Source organism: Micromesistius poutassou (assembly GCF_964030765.1).
Source record: "Micromesistius poutassou genome assembly, contig: SCAFFOLD_5642, whole genome shotgun sequence".
Taxonomy (NCBI): Eukaryota; Metazoa; Chordata; class Actinopteri; order Gadiformes; family Gadidae; genus Micromesistius; species Micromesistius poutassou.
The window spans coordinates 2,501-14,787 of NW_028177991.1; the positions used below are offsets into that span (position 1 = coordinate 2,501).

The 12,287-nt window shown below is 50.9% G+C and overlaps 2 protein-coding genes and 1 pseudogene across 3 annotated transcripts in view; 1 reads left to right on the forward strand and 2 right to left on the reverse strand.

Moving 5' to 3' along the window:
* Positions 1-5,547, reverse strand: part of LOC311374882 (SWI/SNF complex subunit SMARCC1-like) — a gene marked incomplete at its 3' end in the record, with an annotated part of 7,552 nt that extends 2,005 nt beyond the window's left edge. Inside the window, exons 1-15 of the mRNA XM_084490631.1 lie at positions 5,341-5,547; positions 4,853-4,972; positions 4,655-4,740; positions 4,425-4,506; positions 4,199-4,291; positions 4,040-4,112; positions 3,632-3,701; positions 3,453-3,528; positions 2,803-2,928; positions 2,565-2,647; positions 2,347-2,456; positions 1,647-1,706; positions 922-950; positions 619-734; positions 1-6 (exon numbers count right to left, since the gene is read on the reverse strand). The exon at positions 1-6 is cut by the window's left edge and continues 66 nt beyond it. Coding sequence (XP_084346757.1) covers positions 1-6; positions 619-734; positions 922-950; positions 1,647-1,706; positions 2,347-2,456; positions 2,565-2,647; positions 2,803-2,928; positions 3,453-3,528; positions 3,632-3,701; positions 4,040-4,112; positions 4,199-4,291; positions 4,425-4,506; positions 4,655-4,740; positions 4,853-4,972; positions 5,341-5,508 — 1,298 coding nt within the window. The remainder of the gene's footprint in view (positions 7-618; positions 735-921; positions 951-1,646; positions 1,707-2,346; positions 2,457-2,564; positions 2,648-2,802; positions 2,929-3,452; positions 3,529-3,631; positions 3,702-4,039; positions 4,113-4,198; positions 4,292-4,424; positions 4,507-4,654; positions 4,741-4,852; positions 4,973-5,340) is intronic.
* A 368-nt stretch (positions 5,548-5,915) lies between these two features.
* On the forward strand, positions 5,916-9,711 carry LOC311374883 (single-strand DNA endonuclease ASTE1-like; the record flags this gene model as incomplete). The annotated part of the gene is made up of 7 exons (XM_084490632.1): positions 5,916-6,003; positions 6,326-6,576; positions 6,779-7,045; positions 7,286-8,364; positions 8,536-8,767; positions 8,933-9,125; positions 9,414-9,711. Exons 2-7 carry the CDS (start codon positions 6,339-6,341, stop codon positions 9,709-9,711), a joined length of 2,307 nt encoding a protein of 768 aa, XP_084346758.1. The 5' UTR covers positions 5,916-6,003; positions 6,326-6,338.
* A 1,021-nt stretch (positions 9,712-10,732) lies between these two features.
* LOC311374884 (kelch-like protein 7 pseudogene) lies at positions 10,733-12,051 on the reverse strand (annotated as a pseudogene). Its single transcript, XR_014684281.1, has 2 exons — positions 11,868-12,051; positions 10,733-11,146 (listed from the first exon to the last, which is right to left on the reverse strand). The product of XR_014684281.1 is annotated as a kelch-like protein 7 pseudogene (transcript).
* Between the last annotated feature and the right edge of the window lie 236 nt (positions 12,052-12,287).

The window sequence follows — 12,287 nt, forward strand, 5'->3', positions numbered from 1 at the left end:
TGGACGCTGGGGGAGGAGGAGGAGGAGGAGGAGGAGGAGGAGGAGGAGGAGGAGGAGGAGACAGAGGAGGAGGAGGAGAAGGAGGAGGAGGAGACGGTGAGTGACTGTAAGATCGGATGACCCTTTGCGAAGATACTAAAACTTAAACTTAAGAATTGGATGTTTAAATCTGCAATTGAATATATGTTTGAATAAGCACATATACTTACATGTCCTACCCATTAGGGCTGGCCGATTAATCTCATTTTGATCGCGATTTCGATTTTAGTGCGAAACAATCACCAGACGAATATAATCAACTTCAAATGATTTTTTTTTAATTTATTATTATTATTTTTTTATTTCTTTATAGAAATTGCAGAACAGCTGGATACATATCTGGACATTCTTTTCTACTTGACCATTTTGTGTATTTTTTTTAAAGGGGAAATTTCAAAGTTATCATTTACAAAGTGTTTTTTTTTTTTTGGAGAGAAATCATGAATAAATGCATCATGTTTTCAAACTCAAAAATAATCATTTGAATAAATCAAGATTTCAATATTGACCAAAATAATCGGGATTATGATTAGAGTTTTTTTATGGCTCCACCGGGCCGGGTGACGGCCGCCCACTGACCTGTTGTAGTTGAACCACGAGGTGTAGCTGGGGATGATGATGTGGTGGGTCTGCTCCGTGATGTTGTCCTCCACGTCCGACAGGTGGGACACATCTGCTCGACCGTCCTCGTCCTCCTGCATACATACGTCAACAACAACAACAACAACAACAACAACAAACACCATCAATAACACAAGCGTCATGAATACAACAGTAATAACAGCTTCATCATCATCATCATCAACAACAACGAATGCAATAGATGAACACAGACATCGACTTTTTTATCCTTCATTAAACGTCATCAAAATATCTCCTTACCCGTCCAGGGAAGTCATCGTCCAGTTCATCTGAGAGGAACCAAACAGACAGAAAAAGCCATATTGAATATTAGGCATGGGCAAAACGATTCTTTTTCCGTGAATCATTTCTTTCAGTTCCCTTCACTATCACAAATCGTTAGTTTGATTCGTTCGTTCAGTTCATAAAGTCATATGGTCTGTCACGTCATTTGGCAGGGAATCTCAGGTGTCTGGCCCCACCACTTTGCTATTAAATATGAGGTACGCCCACAAATTGATCTTTTTAAAACAGCAAAAACAGCTTATTTCTGTAGCAATAGCCTACAACACCGCTCGAGCATTACACGTGTGTGGTTTTAAGAAGAACAGCCCAAGCAGCCTCAACCACCATGAGAACGTTTTAGACTCAATCAATATAAAGTCGAGGGGGAAACAAAGTTCTGTTCGTTTGTATCTTTTATTTACGTGACCATATTTGTGTTTTATGTAAAAAAAATAAATAAATCAGTTCTCTCGTTTCGAGAATCAGTTCTCGTCGTTCACCTTTAGGATTCGTTCGTTCCGACCGAATCGTTCGCGAATCGCCCACGCCATATTGAATATATCTGACCGATGAACGTTAACCATCACCTGCCCTGGACAACAGTCTTCGTTGAACATCCAACAGCAGTTAGCAACCACCCCCGTCCCTACACCCTGAAGACACAGACCGCTCACAACGTGCATTTTCCTTCCATCTCTCACCCAGGTCGGCCATCGTCCCTCCTTTCACAGGCGTGTTTTCGCTGTCTTTCTTGAAGTTCACTATGGAGGCAAGAGAAGAGACGGTTTTGAAACTAATACCCACAAAAAAAAAAGAATACAAGCAGTGTTTCCTCTAGGATTTTGTTCAGCAGCGGGGGGGGAAAGGGTTTTGTTGTACCTGGGTGGTGCACGCACAATTTTTTTGTAGCAGTGGTGCTGTAAGTTGGTAACCTAGCAACGCTAGGGGGGGGTCCGGGGGCATGGCCCCCCCCCCCCGGAAGAAAATTTTTAAAAATAACCCTTTGAATGGTTACTCCTGGTGAGATTTTTTTGGGGGAAAATGTACTGATTGAGCTTCCAAATATGACGTAACAACCAACAGAGCCAAGGTATCTGCTGAGACCAGATAATTGTGCAAATGTGCCTTGAACTTGGCAGAAACTAAGTTCATCTTTTATGTTCATTTTCAGCTATTTCTTTGATATTTATCATAAGCCTTAGAAAAAATAGATGAACTTTTTTTTTTTGCAATTAATTTTTTTTGCAATGGCGCTGACAATCCATATAGAGGAAACACAAACAAGAAACACAGGAGGCAACGGCAGGAAGGAGGAGGAGCAGAGCGGCTAGGACCAAACAGAGGACAGAGGACAGAGGACAGAAGGTCCTCCGGGGGGGGTGGGGGGGGGGGCTGGCTCACCGTTCTTGGGCAGGACCACCTCCTCCATGTTGGGCACGGGAGTGGGGTCCTCCATGTCTTTGGTCAGGTCCTCCTCTGGGGTCTCCTCCTGCGGCCCTCCGTGCCGCCGTCTGCACAACAAACACGCGCAAGGATTGTTACCGAGGCGACGGAGGGAACTCTAGAAGCAAAACGCTGCTTAGGATGACATGTTGTGTCTCTGCCGCGCCGTCTCTCACCCCTTCTTTCCTTTCTTCCGTCCTTCCGAGGAGGACGGCGAGGGGGAGCGACGTCTCTTCTTCAGGGGGGTTAACTTCTGATCCTGTTCGGGGGTCAGAAGGGAGGAGGAGGGAAAACAGGTGTTTTTACTTTCCCTATTTTGTCTGGTCATCAGTCTCATCGGGGTGCCGTTACACACAGAGGGGGTCCGGAGGAGAGAGAGGAGAAACCTCGACCGCCCCGGAGGCGACCGCCCACCTGCTCCTCTCGGAGGTGGAGCCTCTGGCGGAAGATGATGGGGGCGTGTCTCTCGTTGACGTGGTAGTCCTCCTCGTTCATCCACTCGTTGTAATCCTCCGTGTCCAAAACCCAGCGTGTGTGGACCTAGCAGGACGCGCGCACACACACACACACACATTCTCAATACACTTAGCTTCAAATACTTTATTTTATTTTCAAAACTTGGTAATTAATCCGGCGCGGTACCGAGCGGTTGAAAACAATGTTGGCGTCTCCTGTGGCTGCCTTGCGCACCTGCGTTATATTACTTAATATTAGGTTGGAAGTTATGTTTTAAACCCCGCCATGCACGCAAGTGTAAACGCGAGCAGCATAGCTGCGTGACTGCCTGCTTTCAGCGCATATTTTTATTAATTTTTTTAAACAATTTATTTTTAATTAATCGTTTAGATTAGTCGACTACTCGAAAGATTAGTCGTTATGAAATCAGTCCTTAGTGGCAGTACTAGTGAACACCTGATCATGCATGGAAAAAAAAAATACCGTGATATACCGTGAAACCGTTAGAATTTAGCAAAATACCGTGATATCAATTTTTGGTCATAGCGCCCAGCAGCACTAATGCAGAGTGGGGTGTTGTGAGTCGGTGTAGTGGTGGGTGTGCTCACCCTCCACGGTCGCTCTGACTGCGGCTGCTCTTCCACCTCCTTCTCCACCTCAGCCAGGGGCAGCCAGCTGTCGTAGCTGTTCACCGGGGACACAGGAGACCCATGATCACAGCACTTGTTTCATTTGTGAATGGGTGCACGTGTGTGTGCGTGTGTGTATGCGTGTGTGTACACATTACCTATCAGGGTTCATTCCCCAGTGCACCAGGATATGCGTGTCTCTCTTCATGATCGGACGCATCCATTCTCCTATGAACATTTAAAGAGTTTCTATAAAAATGCTTCATTTCCATTTACTTTAGGGGATTTTGCTGACACATTTATCCAAAGCGACTTTCAACCATTCACACACACATTCACACACCGACGGCGGAGTCAACCACGCAGGGTGACAGCCAGCTGGTCAGGAGCAGTCAGGGTGAGGGCGTCTCGCTCAGGGACACCACAACACTCTCTCAGGAGCTAGGAGGAGCCGGGGATCAAACCAGCAACCTTGCGGTTACCAGCTCAACCCGCTCTACCTCCTGAGCTACTGTCGCCTTCTGACAAACACGCGTTAGAGCATCAACCCGGGGGCGTGACCGTACCTTCGTCTGTTGATGACGGCGTGGACGGGTAAAGGTGATGACTGGCGAGTGCTCGGTCCTCCGTTACTGAGCCCTGTAGCAGGCAGGATTTTTTTTATTTTATCAGTACGACAGATTGGGGCACACGCCATCGTTGACCCCAGGTAAGCATCAACTAACCTGGTGCTTGATGATGACGTTACTCAGCCTGCTGGCCAGCTCCTGGTCCAACGCGGTGTCCAGGTAAACCACGGGCCGCGTCAGGCAGTTGTTCTGTCCACAGCAACGGAAAAAAAAAACACTGTTTAACCTCACGTAAGGAGGGGCTGGGACCACGCTCATGCTCAACTTAATCCAGGTGAAGTGTAGTCTCGTGTTGACGGCTGAGCTGGCTTTGTCGAGTCACCTGAACCAGTGCCCTCTCCATGGTGCTGAACATCTCCACGTTGCGCTCGGTCCGCGACGAATTCTGCAGGTCAAAGCGCCGCCTGACAGGGAAGAGGGACAATAAACAATAAGACCAGAAGTACACAACGTAAATTCACGTTTGAGTGGTTCAGGTGTTAAGTGTGAAGGTCAGTGAGCATCGCCAGTACTGAGTACAACAAAGATGGGCTCTGAAGGTAAACTACTTACCAGCCTTGCTCTGCCTTAAATTTGTAGGCACAACCAAGGATGTGACAGAGCCCGCCCCCGGGTCGGAGGTCAAGAAAGCATTGTGCCTGAGAAGAAACGATCGAATCATCACTATAGTACTACAGAAGTTATAATAAATGAATTAATGAATTGACGAACGAACAAAAACATGCACCAGGGTGTAATGGGGAGACTCACGGGCAGTTTTGTGAGAGCAGGGCTCGTAGCGTGCCGTCCGAAGGCCTCCTCGTGGAACTGGAGGAGTTGTAAGGTGACTGCAGACAGAGACTGACAGGAGGGGGCGTCCACCAGCACGTACTGAAAGAGAGAACGGACACGAATGCAACGCTGTTCACGGGACACGTGCCTGTACCATGTATGCGCGTTACTTTCGATGGGGGCACGTTGCAAACACTAATGTCATTAAAAGCCTTTCCTTAATTCCGGTTCGCGTTGATGAAGCAGATCTACATTTAACCATCTACAACAATCGCCTCCCACGTAGACGTGAGGCGAGAACCAAATTATCCCTCGGGTGCAAAACGAGCAAGTCAATGAGAAAAGCCAGCCGTAATGCAGCCTCCCCTAATAACGTGTGTTTGTTTACAGTCGTGCACACACTGGTTCGTAGCAGCAGGGGGGGGGGGGGGGGCGGCTAGTAGGCAGCTAGCTCTCAGGCTACGTACCTTTTTGTAGTGCTTCGCGATCCACTGCCTCACGCCGTCCAACTGGATCAAAGTGTCCGGGCTCTCCCAGAACCGGGCGGATATGATCCCTTCCCTTTTTCGGTGTGCATTCGCCCCTGCGCCGGACTGACTCGTCCCCGCCATCGCCAAGTTAGTTCCTGCGGACATAAGGGATCGCAGTGCGTCCTCGGATGGCGAAGACAACACACACTGGTGGCGGCTACTAGCCCGCCGCTTGCTAGCTGGTGCGTAGTCGAGTCACGTTCTCGCGAGACCCGGTTTTGAATTTCAAAATGACGGTATCCCCCCAAAAAAACAATAAGGGTTTGCCATGAAGGGTGTCATGATGACGGATTGTAAGCATTAAAAGTGTTGATTTATAACATTTTACTTGATTAATATAATAGTAGTAAATACATTTTGGAGACAAGATTGAATTACAAATGTTTTTTTTTTTTTTTTTTTTACAGTTTTGACTTTTACTTTGAAGGAATATACGTGAGGAAGTTGTAATACAAATATGTCACAGACCAATGTAAACATAACCCCAAGCAGAGCGACAGGTACGGGAGGCAGAGGAGCTGACTTGAACTAAAGTGCCAAACATTTTCTCTTTTCGTATGCACCATCATGCGCTAATGTCTTCAATCATAAACATGCAATGTATGTACTTTGAGGTCGTTTGTCCGCAAGTTCTCGCCCATGATGTTACATGTGGTAGATTATAATGGGGAAGTAGCCTAGGCAGGGAGAAGGGTATTTTCCACTGGTCAGTTGACAACATGTTGTCAATCATCTACTTCCCCATTTATCGATGCACTCATTTTTTTTTCTCGCGTTAGGAGGAAGAATCACGGGGGCACGCATACAATGACATGGAGCATGGTTGCGGTGTAACGTTGCGGTCCTGCAAGGGAAGCCAAATACTTAGTGTCAATGCTGTGCACCACTGCTAATAATACCTCTTCCTATTTTATGTCTCTAGAACGGGTGATCACATGGGCGTGCATGGCCTAACCACCTACGTGGAGGGGAACAAGCAGTTCTTCCAGGACGTAAAGTTGAGAGACAGCGTCTTGATCATCGATGGCTGCAGTCTGTACTTTCGCCTTTACTTTAACCATAGCTTGGACCAGCAACACGGAGGCGACTACGATGCCTTCTCCACTCTGCTGGACCAGTTCTTCTCAGCCTTAGCGGCTTGCAACATCCAACCCTTTGTGGTGTTGGATGGAGGTAGGAACTCACAGCCAGTGACGACATCAAATCATATATGTACCCACAAAGTACTGTAAATGTCCTGAGACTTGTCTCCAACGAGCCAAAACAAAAACGGAGCTTCTCTGATGTTTAATGATGTTAAAAAGTTTGAGGCAATTCCCAAACAGCTTCACATTCAAGGTTTTAAATTTCAGCGTTCGTGACGTTCATTTTTCAGGGATGGATCCCAGTGACAAAAAGTTCTCCACACTGCGAGCGCGTCTGCAGTCCAAGATCAAGGAGGCCGACTGCCTCTCGCACGGCCGCCACGGGTCCGTCCTCCCCTACCTGACGAGGGACGTCTTCGTTCAGGTGCTCACCCAGAGGGGCGTCCCTTTGGTCCAGTGCCCCGCCGAAGCCGACTGGGAGATCGCCTGCCTGGCTCACCAGTGGAGCTGCCCGGTGCTGACCAACGACAGCGACTTTTTTATTTTCGACCTGCCTGGTGGGTAGTGGCAGGCAGCAGGACGTAGGCTCCTAACAACCAACGTCTGCCTTATTATTACATTATTATTATTACATACATATTACATTATTACAATACATTAAAACGTATTCATTAGTATATGGAGAAACCGTTTTCTTTCTTATTGTTTTCTGTTTATGTTTTACGGGACGCAAATAAGATGTCTTTTCACAATGGCGCCCTGTACCATGGACGTGTGTCCCTCTTCCTCACGCTCAGGGGGCTACCTGCCTTTTCGCTTCTTCAACTGGACCAACGTCAGCGGCCGCCCCCCCCACCAGTGGATCTCCGCCCGCCGCTACACCACCCAGCTGCTGTGCCGCTGCTTCCGCGGCCTGAACCGCCAGCTGCTGCCGCTCTGCGCCGTGCTGAGCGGCAACGACTACGGCACGCCCAAATGCGCCGAGGCGCTCTTCTCCATGCTGGACCTGAGCGGGCGGGACGGCGCGGCCGGTGGCGGGGGCGGTGGCGGGGGCAGGGGGCCGGGGGGAGGGAACCCGTCCTCTACCCGCATCGAGGGCCTCCTCCGCTGGCTCTCCTCGTTCCCGGGCCCGGGAGAGGCCCTGGGGGAGATCAGCAGACTACTGGGGGAGTCGGGGGGGAGACCTGGAGCCAGGGGAGGGGGCCGGAAGGAGGAGACCACCATGGGCCAAGCCAGCGCCCGGCTCTGGGCCGCCATGCAGGAGTACCGCATTCAGACCGGGAGCTCCCTCGCCGCGTGGTTCTCCGGGGGCGAGATCGCTCCGGGCGCCATGGCGTCCCTGACCGCTCCTCTGCCGGAGTGCCTGGGCGCGTCGGCGGCCGGCGGGCTCCTGTCCCCCCTGGTGTGGGACGTGCTGGTGATGCGCAGGGTCCTGCTCTATCCACAGGTGGAGAACAGCAAGCAGGCCAGCTGCCACGACTGCCCCCGAGCCATACGCCGGGCCATCTACGGGCTGCTGCTCCGGACCACGGCTCAGAGGGGAGCAGACGCCTCGTCGCCTGGCCCCGGGGGGCGGGGCCGTCCCGGCCGGGGGAATAGAGGCGGCGGGACAGGGAGAGGTGGTGGAGGTGGAGGACGCGGTGGAGGTGGAGGTGGAGGCGGTGTTCAGGACCGCGGTTCACAGGAACAAAAGAGTGTGGAGTTGAAAGACGGAGTGGTCGGCGGGCAGGGGGGCAGCTGGGGCACAGCGCTGGCCGAGGGCTCTGCTGCCCCCGTCTGTGTGGAGGAGTACGACCGGCAGCACCTCAACCTCAAGAGGAACCAGGTGGAGCTGCTGCCGTCCGGTCACGCCTTGCCTCTTGATTCCCTTCTCCAGGTAACCATAGCAACAAAGTAATCCTCAACGTACAACGTGGCTCATTTTGATTCATGTTCATCGGACTGGATTTAGTTTGTCCAGTTTGCCGACATGTTGCCTTTTATTCCTTCTAGAAGACCGTGGTGGTGGTGGTGGTGGTGGTGGTGGTAACCTTTATGTCCCTTTCAGGCTCCATTGCCAGTTCGAAGAAAATTCCTTCTGGATGTCCTCGGGATCAAAGACTCTGCCTTGGCCTCCATTTCACCGAATCTCTGGCTGGCAGTGGGAGCGACCGTGTTCTGGTTGCGAGAGGCCAGTCCGTCTCCCTCGCTGCCCCAGCTTCAAGCTCTGATCCTGGGCATGGTCCACGGAGAGGTCGCCTGCAACAACCAACCTGGCGCCACTGCCGACCAGTGTTCGAGTAGGGCTTTATCTTTTCCTGTGTTTCTGTGTTCAGCAACACATCAAACTTATCCGTGCTTTGATGAAGAGTGAATCCGATTATTCTTTGCGTCTAGCGCAAAGGACAAGTCACTACTATCTGTAATGCGGTGGTCTTTGTTTTCCCACTGGGTCTCGCCACCAGTCCCTCACGTGAACTGGGCATCAGAGCGAGGTGTCTGGGGCCGTCTGGACAGGCTACGCGTGAGGCCAGGGGAGAGGCGGGGCTTGGATATCGGAGCAGCTCACGGTTACAGCCAATGGCAGGCCTGTCTCTGGAGCGCGTCGTGCCTCAATCACCTGTTGCTGCAGCCCCTCCCCCAGCCCCATATGTCTTGGTGAGACACACACACACACACACACACACACACACACACACACACTCGTACACAGTCTTCGGTTTCAGAAGCTTATAAAATCTGTGTTATGCCTCTGAAGTGACGACGTAATGTGAGGCCTTGTCTGAAGGACAAGCCTGGATGTTTATGGGTAGTTTAATATGAACATACCAGGGTGGTGGGGAGACTTGTTCATCGACTAGACCCGTCTGGGGAGTGGGGGGTTATCGTAAACGTCTCGTTCCGACACATATTTGACAGCCCCTGGTGTCTCTGCGTGTCCCCCAGGTTGTTCAGCGGTTCGCTGGTGCACGGCCTGCTCAAGAGTCTGAGCGCAGGCCGATCCACTGAATCCCTGCTGGGCGGGGGGCCCCTCTCCGGGGAGCTCTACTGCACCCTGCTGGACGCACTGAGAAACTGCAGCTCTTCAACGCAGGACTCGTCAGGAGGTGGAGGAGGAGCGAAGAGGAACCGGAGGCGACGTGGAGGAAGAGGCAGGGGGAGAGGCGGAGGAGGAGGTGGAGGAGGGGAGGCAGACTTAAGCAACAGGTTCGCTTTCTTGACGACCGAGGAAGAATTTGAATAGGCGTACCGACGGAGAGATCTTTGTACCACAACAAGCCCTTGCCTAGTACGAGCTGAACGTGTTTTTAAGAGGCAGAACATTCCACTGTTTTTATAATGCTATGCTGAGGACTTTCCTTAACAGTACGTCCTGCTTTTCGTCTTCAAAAGGTGCTGCGCTATAGCAGTGTGGTCTGCGATGTGCTTTCAGGCGGAATTCATTTACAATTTTGCCAAGAGGCCAAGTCATGATCTCCATGACGTGTTCTTTCTGAATCTGTACGTTGTCGTGGCATACGTCTCATAATAACCTGAGCTTCCAACTCAAGCACTCCGTGATCAGAAATATAATTTTTATATTGTCTGTTGAATAGAATTATGAAATCATATACAAGATATGCATATACATACTTGGAAAAAGGATGATCAATTGTATTTCATACTCAAGTACTCAAGTTTCATCGCAGCTATTGTAATTATGTTACCAAGAACCTTATGAAGTGTCATTTTAGCTTTGACAGACTTAAAGTAAAGTGGTGCTTCTTTTTAACCCACATGAAACCCATCATGAATTCATTTTAACGTGTTGTCTTTTCGTGTCGTTCTGTATCTTTATTTCTTCAACCAAAACACTTTCATTGTTTGTATCTTTGTTATTAAAAAAAAAAAAAAATCATCATTGTGCAGCAATCTGTGAAAATACAGGTCTGTTCACACCATCCCTCCCTCCAGTTTGGGTTGGGGGGGGGACTGTACGAGTGCACTTTGAAGGTAAAGCCAAGTAACCTGTAAAACCACGAATATATCATAATAAGCCTTACTATGAATCCTGACGGCGATTATACGTCTAGACCACAATCAAGCTTTAATTCTGAACCAAAAAGCAGCAAACGGCACATTCACAGCTGAGTTTACATGACATATCGAAAGGAGAAAATGGTTCAATCATCACTCATTATCAACAGAGTTATAAGCAAACAGGAAAATGCAAAACCTAATTCAGTTCAGTCAAAAATATATATATATAAAAAAAAAAACGACGTTTGAAATAACGATGATTTACAAGTTTCCAAAGTACTTCCCTCATGTGAGTTAAAACAAGGATTCTTAACGAGAAGCCGCACACCTCAGTGCGCCATGACTAATTAAAAACACTCTTGCAAATTGACATTAATCCAAATCCATGCTTGGAAAGAAAAAAAAGGCGTCCCTAACATAGTGCACGAGGGGCCCCGGGGTCCGGGCTCCTCTTCTCTGACGCCACCCCTGAGGAGGAGGAGGAGGAGGAGGAGGAGGAGGATGGTGCCGCGGGGGGCGGGGCGGGGCCCTTGGCCGCGCCGTGGGTCTGGGAGTCTATGAGGTCCATGTCCTCGTCCTCGTTCACGCCGCACGTGTCCACCACGCAGATGAGGCAGCTGGTGACGGGGAACGCTCGCACCGTGGTGCACGTCACCCACCTGGACGGACACACACACACACACACACACACACACACACACACACACACACACACACACACACACACACACACACACACACACACACACACACACACACACACAATTGGTACAAAGAATCTTACTGTTGGATTTACAGGTGTGATGTGGATTAGTCCACACATGTGTGTGATGGATAGATCTGCCTACCAGTTTGCACAGTCCACTGGGTATGCTGGGGGGGGGGGGGGGGACCCTCCCACACGTCAAACGTGTCTTAGCATACTCTTAAGTCCTTATTATCTATATCTCTGTGGATTTTACAAATCCTCGAAACTAAAGGGCGCACTCACACTAGGCCGTCTGTACCGTGTCCCGAGTACGTCTGCCCCCCTGACGTCTAGACGGGTTGGTCTAGTGTGAGCGCGCCGTCCGCACTCCAGTACAGCTCAACTCCGTGGCCTCAGTTCACTTCAGAGAGGTGTGCTCAGGCCACGCTACAGACGCTGATGAGCCGACACGCTGCGCACACGCACGGATACACAACCTGTGTGTACAAGAGGCCACCGTACTCAGGCCCAGTGGAGATCGCCCTAGTGTGAGCACAGGCCTGCGCCACAGTGGGGGAGGGGGGGGGGGGGGGGGGGGCAATGGTACTTGAGTACGGTACAGGGCCACTGTGCCCAGTGTGAGTGCGCCCTAAGATGGAAGCGGAGTGGCCTCCCGGTCCGTGCCCTCTGACCTGTCGCTCTCCGTGTGGTACTCCAGGACGTGCCCGAGCCGCCCCACCCCCTGGAACCCCGCCAGGACGTAGATGATCTCGCCGACCGCCGCGCACTTCACCGTCAGGCCCCGCCAGGGCATGGGCGCGGCCGCGCGCCACTCGTTGCTGGCGATGTCGTAGTACTCCACCGAGTCCAGGCCGCCTGGGGACACAGCGGGGGACGTGAGGCGTGACGCACGCGCCGCACGGGTCCAGTCCACACTCACTGAGGCTCTCCGCCACGGCGGACCGCCACCGCCGCCCTGTTGTTCACTCCGTTCACCAGGGGTGTAACGACACACTATTGTTCACTCCGTTCACCAGGGGTGTAACGACACACTATTGTTCACTCCGTTCACCAGGGGTGTAACGACACACTATTGTTCACTCCCTTCACCA